At 43.2% G+C, this 13,685-nt stretch overlaps 1 protein-coding gene across 2 annotated transcripts in view; it reads left to right on the top strand.

The window, feature by feature from the left end:
- LOC308336535 (partitioning defective 3 homolog) overlaps positions 1-13,685 on the top strand; it is a 462,106-nt gene that overhangs the window by 58,048 nt on the left and 390,373 nt on the right. For both annotated transcript variants that reach the window (XM_080793921.1, XM_080793920.1), the window contains exon 2: positions 11,766-11,867. In XM_080793921.1, the coding sequence (XP_080650047.1) occupies positions 11,766-11,867 (102 nt within the window). The remainder of the gene's footprint in view (positions 1-11,765; positions 11,868-13,685) is intronic.

Below are 13,685 nucleotides of genomic sequence, written 5' to 3'. Positions count from 1 at the left end.
TTGACCCTGACGTGATTTGAACACGCAACCTTCTGATCTGGAGTCAGACGCGCTACCGTTGCGCCACAGAGTCACATAGTGTTTTTCTGCCACTGTGGCGAAGGCATTTTTCTGACTTATACATTTTACTGTAAACTCATCTTAAAACTAACAAATACATGTATTGACCCTGACGTGATTTGAACACGCAACCTTCTGATCTGGAGTCAGACGCGCTACCGTTGCGCCACAGAGTCACATACCGGTAGTGTTTTTCTGCCACTGTGGCGAAGGCATTTTTCTGACTTATACATTTTACTGTAAACTCATCTTAAAACTAACAAATACATGTATTGACCCTGACGTGATTTGAACACGCAACCTTCTGATCTGGAGTCAGACGCGCTACCGTTGCGCCACAGAGTCACATAGTGTTTTTCTGCCACTGTGGCGAAGGCATTTTTCTGACTTATACATTTTACTGTAAACTCATCTTAAAACTAACAAATACATGTATTGACCCTGACGTGATTTGAACACGCAACCTTCTGATCTGGAGTCAGACGCGCTACCGTTGCGCCACAGAGTCACATACCGGTAGTGTTTTTCTGCCACTGTGGCGAAGGCATTTTTCTGACTTATACATTTTACTGTAAACTCATCTTAAAACTAACAAATACATGTATTGACCCTGACGTGATTTGAACACGCAACCTTCTGATCTGGAGTCAGACGCGCTACCGTTGCGCCACAGAGTCACATAGTGTTTTTCTGCCACTGTGGCGAAGGCATTTTTCGGACTTATACATTTTACTGTAAACTCATCTTAAAACTAACAAATACATGTATTGACCCTGACGTGATTTGAACACGCAACCTTCTGATCTGGAGTCAGACGCGCTACCGTTGCGCCACAGAGTCACATACCGGTAGTGTTTTTCTGCCACTGTGGCGAAGGCATTTTTCTGACTTATACATTTTACTGTAAACTCATCTTAAAACTAACAAATACATGTATTGACCCTGACGTGATTTGAACACGCAACCTTCTGATCTGGAGTCAGACGCGCTACCGTTGCGCCACAGAGTCACATAGTGTTTTCTGCCACTGTGGTGAAGGCATTTTTCTGACTTATACATTTTACTGTACGGAGTGTACGCTCATCTTAAAACTAACAAATACATGTATTGACCCTGACGTGATTTGAACACGCAACCTTCTGATCTAGACTCAGACGCACTACCGTTGCTCCAGAGTCACATAGTGTTTTTCTGCCACTGTGGTGAAGCCATTTTTCTGACTTATACATTTTACTGTACGCTCATCTTAAAACTAACAAATACATGTATTGACCCTGACGTGATTTGAACACGCAACCTTCTGATCTGGAGTCAGACGCGCTACCGTTGCGCCACAGAGTCACATAGTGTTTTTCTGCCACTGTGGCGAAGGCATTTTTCTGACTTATACATTTTACTGTAAACTCATCTTAAAACTAACAAATACATGTATTGACCCTGACGTGATTTGAACACGCAACCTTCTGATCTGGAGTCAGACGCGCTACCGTTGCGCCACAGAGTCACATACCGGTAGTGTTTTTCTGCCACTGTGGCGAAGGCATTTTTCTGACTTATACATTTTACTGTAAACTCATCTTAAAACTAACAAATACATGTATTGACCCTGACGTGATTTGAACACGCAACCTTCTGATCTGGAGTCAGACGCGCTACCGTTGCGCCACAGAGTCACATAGTGTTTTCTGCCACTGTGGTGAAGGCATTTTTCTGACTTATACATTTTACTGTACGCTCATCTTAAAACTAACAAATACATGTATTGACCCTGACGTGATTTGAACACGCAACCTTCTGATCTGATCTGCTGGTGAGGACGGTACGGGTGCACGTACATTTTGGCGGTCGTTAAACCACCAACCGACAGGCTGTTTCTGTCCACGGGTTCGAGTGGCTCTCTATTTCATCTCAGTTGTTATAGCCTCTTATGAATAGAGCAATAGCTGCAATATAAATAGTTGTGCCATTTCTTTTGTTGTGCATAGTGTACACGTTCGTGTACATAATGGCTATGTGTCCCAGTAATATTTTTCTGTGGACATACTGTGCTGTGGTTATTGTACTTGTGCTTGTACTGTATGCGTGCAGCCAGGTGTCATATTTCTCTTCATGTTGTATTCTGCAGGCTAATACCCAGGGCAGGCAGGAACATCAATAATGTAAGAACCCTGGAGGTGACTTTGTCTCTGAGGACTGAACTGCAATAGGGTCTAAGAGGCACTTATTATGATCTGGTAATGCATGTGGGCCCACGCACACCAGAGTGTGAGGCTCATAATAATTAACTTTTAACGTAGAATACTAATGAATCTGAGCTAAAGTAAAATGAGAAATAATTCATTGTTTTAATGAGCATTAAACATTGTCTCCGGCAGAGATGAGACAATGCAGATTTGTTCATTGAATATGCCGGCCTACTTTTTTTCCAACTCTGAGTCTGACTAGAGAAATCCCAGGAACTGGAGGTAAGAAAGAGGTCAGTTGAGCTTTGCCAGGCTTCTTGATAGTACGTCGGACCAATTTAGATATGCACCCGTGGATAGTAATAACAGTCCGACCCGCATTAGTCCGACACCCTACCCCAAACCCTAACCCTAAACGCATGTGGAAGCCACGGGTGAGTCTTATCTCGTATGTCGGACTAACGTATGCCCCCCACTATATCCACCATTCATTCACATGCACACACACGCACTGTTTTGGGCATGTGTCATGGCTGAAATGTTGAAATGAAATGAAATGTTTGACCACAAAGTATTGTAAGAAATTAGTACTTAGTGATTAGTGAAATGGATTTGTGACTCATAATGTTGACTAAAGTCACCACCATTATCAAGGTCATTGTATCAATGTTATTGTAGGTCGCACAACGACGACCTACAATAACATCACAGACATAATGTAACGGTAAATATTAATCCACGAATCATTGTTTTAAAATTTGCCGGAAAAAGGAAGAATATTTGTAAGGAGAATATGAAACAGTGCTTGAAACAGTGAGTGGAAGAAACACACATTGCTGTTCAGGCCAGATTGTACTACACAAGACCTTCTGGTAGCCTGCTGCTACTGGCTTTAAAGTTTTATGCTATCAGTATTAAGTATTTACATTAGGCTACTTTAGTCTGATAGTGGTTGTGAACCTCTTGGCTAAGATAAAGTGGCTCGTAGGAGGATGGGGTGTGTGTGTGTGTGTGTGTGTGTGTGTGTGTGTGTGTGTGTGTGTGTGTGTGTGTGTGTGTGTGTGTGTGTGTGTGCGCGTGTGAGCGTGTGTGCATGATGGAATCAGACACCAGTGTTTAAGACCAACTGGGGAGACATTAAACACACACACACACGCACACACACACACGAGTGTGTGCATGCTATATGTCACAGGCATTATGGTGCTGCTGAGACAGTGAACTCTAAACATAGGGGGTTGAAAAGTGAACCACAGTGTTGTAGAGGTGATTCACAGCCAGGGGCAAGCCCCATACTCTCAAAGGTCAGAGGTCACACTCTTAATGGCGGTGTCTGATCTCTGGTGTCAGACAGTGAAAGTCTGACAGTTTGGACACTGGTTCTGTTCTTACTTACTTTCTTATCCCCATTATGCCAGCTGGCGCATATGGGCAGCAACAAAGTTTCCCCACTTCTGTCTTTAACCATCTTCTCTATGGTCCCCCAGCTTTGATGTTGTTGAAGATATTGTTATCTGTTCTACAGATTGGCAAATCAAACATTTTCTACAATTCTACAAATGCCTTCTAAATCAGTAGTTCTCACACTTTCAAGATATTTAAAAAATTGTTAAAAAAATATATCTAAAATGACACGGATGCTTTGCTTTCCCGGTTTCCCGTCGAAGAAAACTCATTTTGGCCGCTTGGATTCGCTACCTTATTCTTTCAGTCATGACCCACACTTCATGACCATAGGTGAGAGTGGGAACGAAGATTGCTCCGTAAACAGAGAGCCTTCTGACTCTTTTCGTAACAACAGTGCGGTATGGCGACTGCAATACCGCCCCTGCTCACATTATTGTTATCACATACTTATTACTGGTATATGATTCTCCACATTTAATTGTAGACTTTTCTGGGCTCATAAATGGAGTCTGTGGGACTACGGCAATTGTTTTGGATCCCAATGAAGCGCTTCATTGAAAATATGGAAATTAAAATCGTGTGAGCTTGTAGATCAGCTATTTTCAGCGCCAAGATTCGGTGTAGAGGGGAACAAAGGAGCGGACCAATTATAGACCCCTGGGGGGACGCCGGTCGACAAAGGTTTAAGAAGTGGTTAAGAAATGGGTTGGGTCGCTGAAATCCACAGATAATTCAACAAAACCTAAAATAACATTTTCCCACGACTGGATGCAATGCAGTGAGCTATCTACCTGTACATCTGTATCAGTTTGATGTGTTAATATATATATTTGACTGACACAGAGACACAGCTTTTGACACCGAATTGTTTTACTATGCTTAGGAATGTTGTCTCAGTTTACAAAGATGCCTTTGTTTGATGGCTCCTCTAGATTAAATAAATTGCAATGATTTTGCTGTCAGTCAGTTTATATGTCTGGTTTAGTAATGAGTAATGACTTGTCGCGATCCTCTTGATGGTGACAAGATGACGGGAGGACAGGTTTTGTAGAAAATTCCCTAATGAAAAACATTGACCCCGACGTGATTTGAACACGCAACCTTCTGATCTGGAGTCAGACGCGCTACCGTTGCGCCACGAAGTCCTGTGCTGTGTTTGGCCATTTGAGATGCCTCTAATCTCTCCCCCTGGGAACGGCAGCACTTGCCAAAGCTAGTGCTATGCTCGTAACGCAACACACACACTCTCCCTTTCACACACACTCACCCCTGACACTACATCCCTCACACACACACACACACACACACACGCACACACGCACTCGCAAACCCTCTCTGCCCACTATTTGTCCTTGTCTCAACCCTTCTTGGTCCAGCTACTTACAACTACCGGTTGTCTATGTGCGGTCTTGTCTGTAACAGGTTACCTGCTCCAGTACAAAGATGGAGACAATGGGCAGAGTACAGCTATTGTTGTGTGTGTGTGTGTGTGTGTGTGCAACTGCATGCATGCGTGCCCGAACTTGTGTATACACAAGTATTGTATGTGCACGTTTGTTTGAGAACACAGTCTCTCCTCTGTTCTCGCCCCTTCTCTTTCTCTACAGGATCTGATAAGTCGACACCTGCCGAGTTGTTGGCGGTGTCGATGTCACTCGCGTTATCAATGCAGTCTTTAAGTGACTCAACAGGTTACTGGGACAAGACAAAAGGGAAAACAAGTGAACGAGAGTTGTAACTCTTAAGCCCATTATACAGCGTGTAAGAGAATCAAGTACAAAGCCACTTACACCCCATCTACTTTGTTGACTGGGGTCTGTACTTAAGTTGGCCCCCTTTTTTCACTCTACACCAAAACATATTTGCCAAAAATGTGTGTCGCGATGTGTTTTGAGCTTGTAGATTATTATGAATTATATAAATAATCATATTAAAATAGGTTACTTTTGCTAAATTTTCCCATATCAATATCTTTCTTGTTTGCAAATGTGACGGGTAGACTCCGTTCATCGCACACAGTCTGATGGGGTAGATGGATACAGTACCTTTTCACATCACACGTACAGTGTGACTTGTCGGGATGACAGATGACTGACATTTGGACAAGCGTCTTCCTCAGAGTCGAGTGTTTATAACTGCTTAAAAAAAACTTGCATTAACATGAATGGCTGTATATGTCATTTCCATTTTTATTTTCATGTAATGTTACTACAGTTTGCTTAGTATTTAGTACTTAATACTTAGTACTTAATAATTAGTGTTAGGGTTAGTCAAATAAATTGTATTGTTATTTTATGAGGAACAATTATATATTATATAGCTTAATATTTAAATAATTATTAGTTATTTGAGTGATTGTGTACAGTGATAAAGTAGAGGTGTGATTTCTCTGCACACTCTCCTCCTTGATCCTTATTGACTGAGCCTGGTTCATGTTGGATGCTGTTTTGACACGCCAGTGATTTATTAGGATGAGTCACAGTCACAGTATAGTGAGTGTACATCATACTTGGTTTGTTGGGTAAAGCTTCATAGTAAAGCTTGGACGCGACTCCCCTGCGTTGCTGCTGTCCCTTGAAGTCCTCGTAACTCCTTGGCAACTTCGATGACTTTAAAAGGTACATGGGCAGTCCGTGTGACCAAAAGAAAAGAGCTATGTCTCTCAAGTCCTAACAAGCAGACCTTTTGTAAAGTTTGTACGTTTCCGTCTGACAGCAGCGAGCTGCGATACAGTTGCCAGTACACCATTGACTGTGTCTCTTCATTGTCTGGGTGGTCTGTGGTTCGACGTGTGTTATGACAGCAATATCTCTATGGAGGTGGCTGATGAAAACGTCCTCGAGCGCCGCTTGTTCCTCTCCAGGCTTTGCTCTGTGAAAGACAGACCCCTCCCTTTCTCATCCAAGACATGGAAGGAAAAAAAGACCCAAAACATAACATTCTCCAAAACGCCATCTCTTACGCAAAGCCTGTACAGCACTTGTCAGACATGTTTAGGTTCTTGTGGTTTCAGTTCCTGTGTGATTATTGGACGACAGAGGCGGCCCATTGTCTCCGCTGTCATAAAGATTAATAATTGATGAAGATATATTGAGGACGTGAGGGATGAAAGCATGTATATAAACGTTTTGTGGTCTGGGAAAGTGCCCTGCCATTTCAATTTAGTGGATTAGCAAGGTTCAGTGAATAAACGTGTCTGGGGCAAGGGAATGGGGGGGATCCTCATGTCTTTGAACCTTCCACTTATACTGTAGTATGCAACAAACACTGGAGTTACGTCTACTGTTATGAAGTGTCCCCCACACAATAACACAAACTGCATGTTCTTATTAGCCAGTATGATAGAAGGAAACTAAAAAAGTGAAATGCGCAGGATTAAAAAATCTATAGCAATGTTTGTGTAAGAGTAAAGGCTGTGTAGAACTGTTGATCTAGTGGCAGACAGATTGAGCTGCAGTGTTGACAGTGCAGTGTTGAGCTGAGTGTTGACTGAGCACCTTATATTAATGTTGTATCAATCAACCCACTATCCTCTTGTCCCAGCTGTTAACTGTACGCTAATATGTCTGGCTTCCTTACAATGGCCTCCTTGTTTGGAGTGTGCTCTGTTTTCTTATAGAGTCCAGTGATTCCACGCATCATCCACAGTTGTTTCTTTCCCGCAGGTCATACAGTGAATTCCACAACGTGTGAGTCCTCACGGACAGGTTAGGTTCATATGTATGATTTGAGATCCCATTTGCTGTGCAGTATCTCTCACTGTACGTTTGGTTGTGAAATTCGTTCTCTGCATCATCCCAACTATTAGGAGACCTTCCAATGTGTGGCCTCTCTACCCACTCGGCCACCAAAACTAGAGATGCTGCTGGGCATTTAACCAATGACCTCATACATGGCAAAGCATGCACTCTACCACTCAGCTACATCCCCTAAATTGTTTTGTTTATTCACAATGTAATTTAGCAATTTTTAGTAACAAATCGACCTGCCCCTATAGGCTGATAATTAGTTGGCAGCAGTGGTGTCTTCCCAGGGAATCAGGGATGTTGTGGATGAAGAACATAACCCGCTGGCCCTTGCAAACCAGCATGGACTTGTCGTCTATGGCAGTTCAAGGCCTTGGTTTTAGCCCCAGGGACGACTCCAGAAAAGCTAAATCCACCCAATTCATATTGTAAGCTCAGCTGTCAAATCACTGCTAATACAGCTGTAAAAATCACACCCGTGTGAAGTGAGTGGTGCAACTCCATGTGGGGTCCCCGGAACATCCAGACCCACAGGAACGCGGCCAGGGTGCCGGCCAGGGGGCCGGCCCGGTTCGTCGAGCCGCCCTGCCCCGCGTCCGAAACGGTCGAGAAATGACCGTGTGGGGGTCCCCAGGGGGTCCCTCTACTGTACTGTACTGTCACTGTATTGTACTGTAACACCCCAAATCATCATACAGTTTGTGTGTGTGTGTGTGTGTGTGCGAGCGCGCGCACAACAGTGAAAGTGATCTTTCTCCTAGCTTTTCTCTTATTTCATATAATTTCATGAAATTCTTTACTCCAAGTTGGATCTGTGCTACAGTAAGTACACCAATCTTTGCCTGCAGCCAGACTGTGTAAGATGTTGGACAGTGTCACAGTGCGCCCACACAGTAGAGTCACGAAGATACAAGATGCAGCTTAGAGCCGGCGTCTCTTCCAGGTTTTTAAACCGCTGGGGGATGGAAATGACGCTCGTGCGCGGCTGCAGCATCTGTTTTTACTGTGTGGGCGCACTGTCTGGCTAGCTGATTCCCCATTACATCTCCAATGTTGCCAAATTTATGTAAATTAGATATTTAGATACATATTGTAAGCAACCAGGTCTATGAAAACAAGCCCAAAAGACGCGACACTGCCCAACTCCCCCCTAACACATGTATACATCTTCCTGCTGAGGAAGTAGTCTGGTGTTGGACAGAGACCATGGCAAACACACTCCAAGTGTGTCAACATTTCAATAGTTGGGTATTTTGCTGGTTCATGCTCAGGGTGGACTTGTGTTCTGAAACAGCTTCCAGGTCTTTCTCAGTGTTGGAAGAAGTACTCACATTTTTTACTTATGTAAAAGTCCGGAATACAAGAATTGCGTCGCAAAGTTTTTATATAATTGCACTAAAAGTATAAGTATTAGTGGAGTTGGAGTAAAATTACAGGGAATTGGAAATACCTCACCACATTGTACCAGTAAATGTACTTAGTTACTTTACAACACTGATGTCAACATTTCAAGAGGGTTTTTTTGCTGGTTCATGCTCAGGGGTGATTCCAGGTCTGCTGACGTTAAAGTTCAGGTTCAGCACCCTTGGCAGTTATAAGAACCTGTGTGTGTACTGTGTGTGTGTGTGTGTATATATATATATATATATATATATATATATATATATATATATATATATATATATATATATATATATATATATATATATATATATATATATATATGGGTTTTCAGTGCTTAGAATTGTGTCATTCTTGATTTTTATCATCTTCTCCTACAATTGCTAAATCGGCCCTGTGGTGGGTTGCACGGCAGATACACAGTCACGCACTATGGCAGCGTAGCCCTGTCTTAAAGCTGCAATCCAGAATGTTTTGCGCTGTGAATAGAAAATTACTTTGACCCATCTGTATGGTTGAGTATGCTAATACAATATAATTGGCATATCTGCAGTGGGTTGGAGGTGGTCTCCCTCCCTATTCTTCCATTGACAAACTTACACCCTGTGGTTGAATAGGACCACGAGAACAAGGTTCAAATCCAGGAAACCGCGCGCACGCACACACATTGCCACGCATGTACGCACGCATGCACGCAGTGCCACGCATGCATGTACGCACGCACGCATGGGTCACACACGCACACTAATAGAATATTGTGTTGTTATGAATAATTGTGTTTGTGACTCCATGATTAATGACGCAATTATTTTGTTTGTTCCAGTGCAAAAACTTCTGAAAGTTCTAGAACATTTACCAGATAATTACCTGCTAATGGCCTGCTCATTATTATTGAACTAGACCTGTACGTGCCCGTCGGCCACCGGCCTACTTGAGAACGATGCAACTTAATAATTCCCGTTGTCAACTTGTCATAAGCACCTGTTGTCCTTTTTGTGCCCATACTGTATATGGAGATATCTGTAGTATGCAATACCTGTTGTCATAGCACCCATTTTTGTCTCTCTGTGTCCCACATGGAGATCTCTGTATCTGTCTGTCTGCCTGTGTGTGAAGAGTGCAAACTGACTGATTAAGTAATCAATTGGCAGGTGTGTGGTTGCCATGGCAATCAATTGGCTGAGGCAGAGGCTGGAGGTGAGGGGAGGGGATTTAGGCTGATTAGGCCCACTGGCAGAGCCTGACCAGAGCCTTTTGTGGTGGTTCTGGAGAACCGTGGGTCCGACCGACTGGATACCGGGCACTGCACTCCCTGTGGGGATGTGGAACGTGTGTCGAATGTGAAACGGTCAAACGGTTCTCGAGTTACGTGCATTACAACCATACATACACGCATGCACGCACGCAGGCAGACAGACGTGGTGCATTTATAGTAGGATTGGTAACACGGAAACACCATAATTCTCTGATTTTCTTCTTTTACTCCTTCTTTGTTCTTGGGAACATACCACATATACCAGCCATATTTTCCTTTCTAATAAGCCCAGAGGGGAGGAAAATACCACACAATCATTCCCCTCATGATTTGGGCCATTTTGGCTGGTGAACCGCAATGTAGAAAAGTTCACTACAACGGAGCTGCGCATGACAGCATATTCGACCACAGACCTTCACACACCATGGTTTGGAAGGGGGTAAAAGAATAGTTGAAAAGAAAGAAAGTGGAAGCAGAGACAGTAGGAGAGAGAGAGAGAGAGAGAGAGAGAGAGAGAGAGAGAGAGAGAGAATTGCAAAGGATGAGACAGATTCTTTCCTAACATGGTTATGAAGGAAGGAATATACGTACTGTCCGTGCTAAATGAGTGCAGTGGTTAGTCTCTGGCTTGGATTTTTGACTGGGCCATGCTTCAGTGGCTGTGGCGTGCGTGGCTTATGAGCTGGGCAAAGACAGACTGTTAAACTTGAGTTAGTTACACTCTCAATGTGTTGCAGAGAGACACATTCTGATCTTGTAGATCTGCTAAGCATGATGATGATGATGATGAGAACGTGAGATCGACTAAACCTGGCACTTCTACACTGTGTGTCCCAACATACAGTATATCACAATGCACTGGTCAATGTTTGATCCAAATGCAAGTCCAGCCGAATGATTAGCACAACCAGATTAGCACAACCATGTCATGTCCTGCCACATTACATACCACAGGATGAGAAGGATTAGGTCAGATCAGCTCATTAAAGTGATTTAATTGGCACTGGCTGACAGTTCCATTCCATTGGACTGCTAATATGAAATAATTGTTGCTACAAGGGCTGCATGCAATATTGACATAATAATGTTTAAAGCCTATAGACCTTATTGGAGTCTTTTTATGTTTAGTTGAATCGCAGAGTGATTGCAATTTGCACTCACAATGTATTTCACAGAGAAGATTGTGTGCAAGATTGTTGTACCTGTATTTAGGTCAGGTGACATCAAGGCAAATATCAAGGAGAAAACGTCAAAACGTTTTCATCAAAAAGTGAATTTATTTAATGGCGCAACTTTTCGACCATATATGAATAAATAAAGGTGGAAGAAAGAAAGAGGTCTTCATCATGCAAATGATTTTGCCTAATGAAGACCTACTAAAAGACCTAAAAAAATGGACATGCTACAATAGAGAGACACCTCTCTCACCTAGACTGAGTCTAGATGACGGTCCTGTTTCTATAGCATAGAGAATATAAATCCTTCGGGACAATATTGATTACTGCTGAACTGATGTGTTTATCTGTCTGTCTCTCCCAGGACCCGGGGTACTGGATCCAGGTCCACAGGTTGGAGCATGGAGATGGAGGCATTCTGAACTAATGTGTTTATCTGTCTGTCTCTCAGGACCCGGGGTACTGGATCCAGGTCCACAGGTTGGAGCATGGAGATGGAGGCATTCTGAACTAATGTGTTTATCTGTCTGTCTCTCAGGACCCGGGGTACTGGATCCAGGTCCACAGGTTGGAGCATGGAGACGGAGGCATTCTGGACGTGGATGACGTGCTTTGTGACGTCGCAGACGATAAAGACAGGGTGAGTGTGTATGTGTAAGAGAGAGAGAGAGTTTATTACTTGTATATTAATTGTCATCCTACATTACATTTGCAATCCAGAGTAGAACTTGGAACTTGGTCATTGGATTGCTCAGTGTCTTACAAAACACACATACAGTAGGTGTTTTACATTGACGTAAACGTATGTTTTCCTATGCCAATGAAGCTCCATTGAATTGAATTGTTGAACAGCACATTAGCTGTTGTGGGTATCAAACTTAATTGAGATGTTGTGGTTGCAGGACAGGCTCACAAGCAACGTGGCCCACCTTTTCCTCTCTCACTTGACTGTGGTTGTATGTCGTCTGGATTTCTTGTATTCTTGCAGCAAAGCGTCGAATGCTTCTTTCACCTGGTTTGTTTTACTGATGCTGAGCTCTATCGACTCGCTTTAATCACTACAGGCTGTTGGCAACAGCACGACTATGTCTCTCCCAAAGGGGTCTCCTTTGATGTGTGTGTGTGTGTGTGTGTGTGTGTGTGTGTGTGTGTGTGTGTGTGTGACTGTGTGCGCGCAACTATTGCAGGGTCTATTTGGTATGCAACAGGGTCTATTTGGTATGCAACAGTGTGCCTGTCATCGTGCCTGGAAGCATGCGTGTACGTGTCAGCGGCAGCTCAATATCCTCACATATCAACGCCCCGCCTGCTTCACTAACTGTAAACCTCCCACAATCCCCCGGGGCTGAGTCTATCTATTACTTCCTGTGGGAGCAGTGCTCATGGAAGTGACTACACCTGAGTCACTTGTTGAACATTGAAGTGTGTGTGTGTGTGTGTGTGTGTGTGTGTGTGTGTGTGTGTGTGTGTGTGTCAGTGAGACATGGTGTGAGCTGGCAAGACGCGTTGTGTTAACCACAGAATGCAGTCACAGTATTGACTGTCAAGAAAAGCGCCTCTTTTGGAATGCTGCCTTTTTGGTTCAGAGATATGAAATGGCAATAGCGACTGTAGCCCTTTTAAACTTGGAATGCTCCATATTTTAACTCTTTCGTAAATTAACACCTTACATTATCATACTACAGCTCCACACAAAATTAAGTAACAGATCCACAAGCTCGAAGCCCCGCGCTTTGAGCTTGTCAATCTGCTACTTTTGCTGTTTTGGAATTTGAATGCTGAAAAGTATGAGTTTTGGACATATGATGGACAATGAGATTTCCACCCGACAGAGATGATTTGTAGAATCTGCCTCAGGTCTTTGCTATATTGTTCTTTTTAAAATGAGTGAGTGGTGTTCAACCGTTCACACTGCCCTTTGGTCTTGTTGATTGTTTACCAAGACATTTACAACTGGAAACAGGGATTTTGTACTAGTGGGACCTATGCCAGTAAGGGCTCATGTGATGTGAATTGTGAACCTCATATATGGCTTCTCACCTTGTCACTCTCTAGTACTCTCCACCCTGTCAGGGTATTGGTTAAAGTCAGAATGACATGGTCAAATTCGAGACTGGCAGATTTCCATAACATGTGGTGTCTGATCAGCAGTGGTGGAAGAAGTACATAAGTAAAATTCCTGTATCTAACTTTTACTTGAGTAAAAGTACAAAAGTATCATCAGAATTCAGAATTCAGAATATACCTAAAGTATAGCATCCGGCCACTGCCCGCACAGAGTACAAAACTCTGATTCTGGCCTTCAAAGCAACCAAAGGTATGGCACCCCCATATCTTGCAAGTCTGATCGGAGCCTACAAATCCCCCTGCCAACAAACACAGGGAAGCTGGAAGTACATTAACTAAAAACACTGTCCACACACGTCCCAGACTCTTCTCCCTTCTGGCTCCAAAACTA

Source organism: Protomyctophum bolini (genome assembly GCF_963924005.1).
Source record: "Protomyctophum bolini genome assembly, chromosome: 21".
Lineage (NCBI taxonomy): Eukaryota > Metazoa > Chordata > Actinopteri > Myctophiformes > Myctophidae > Protomyctophum > Protomyctophum bolini.
Note: the sequence above shows the minus strand (reverse complement) of the source record. Positions and strands in the feature narration are given on the sequence as shown.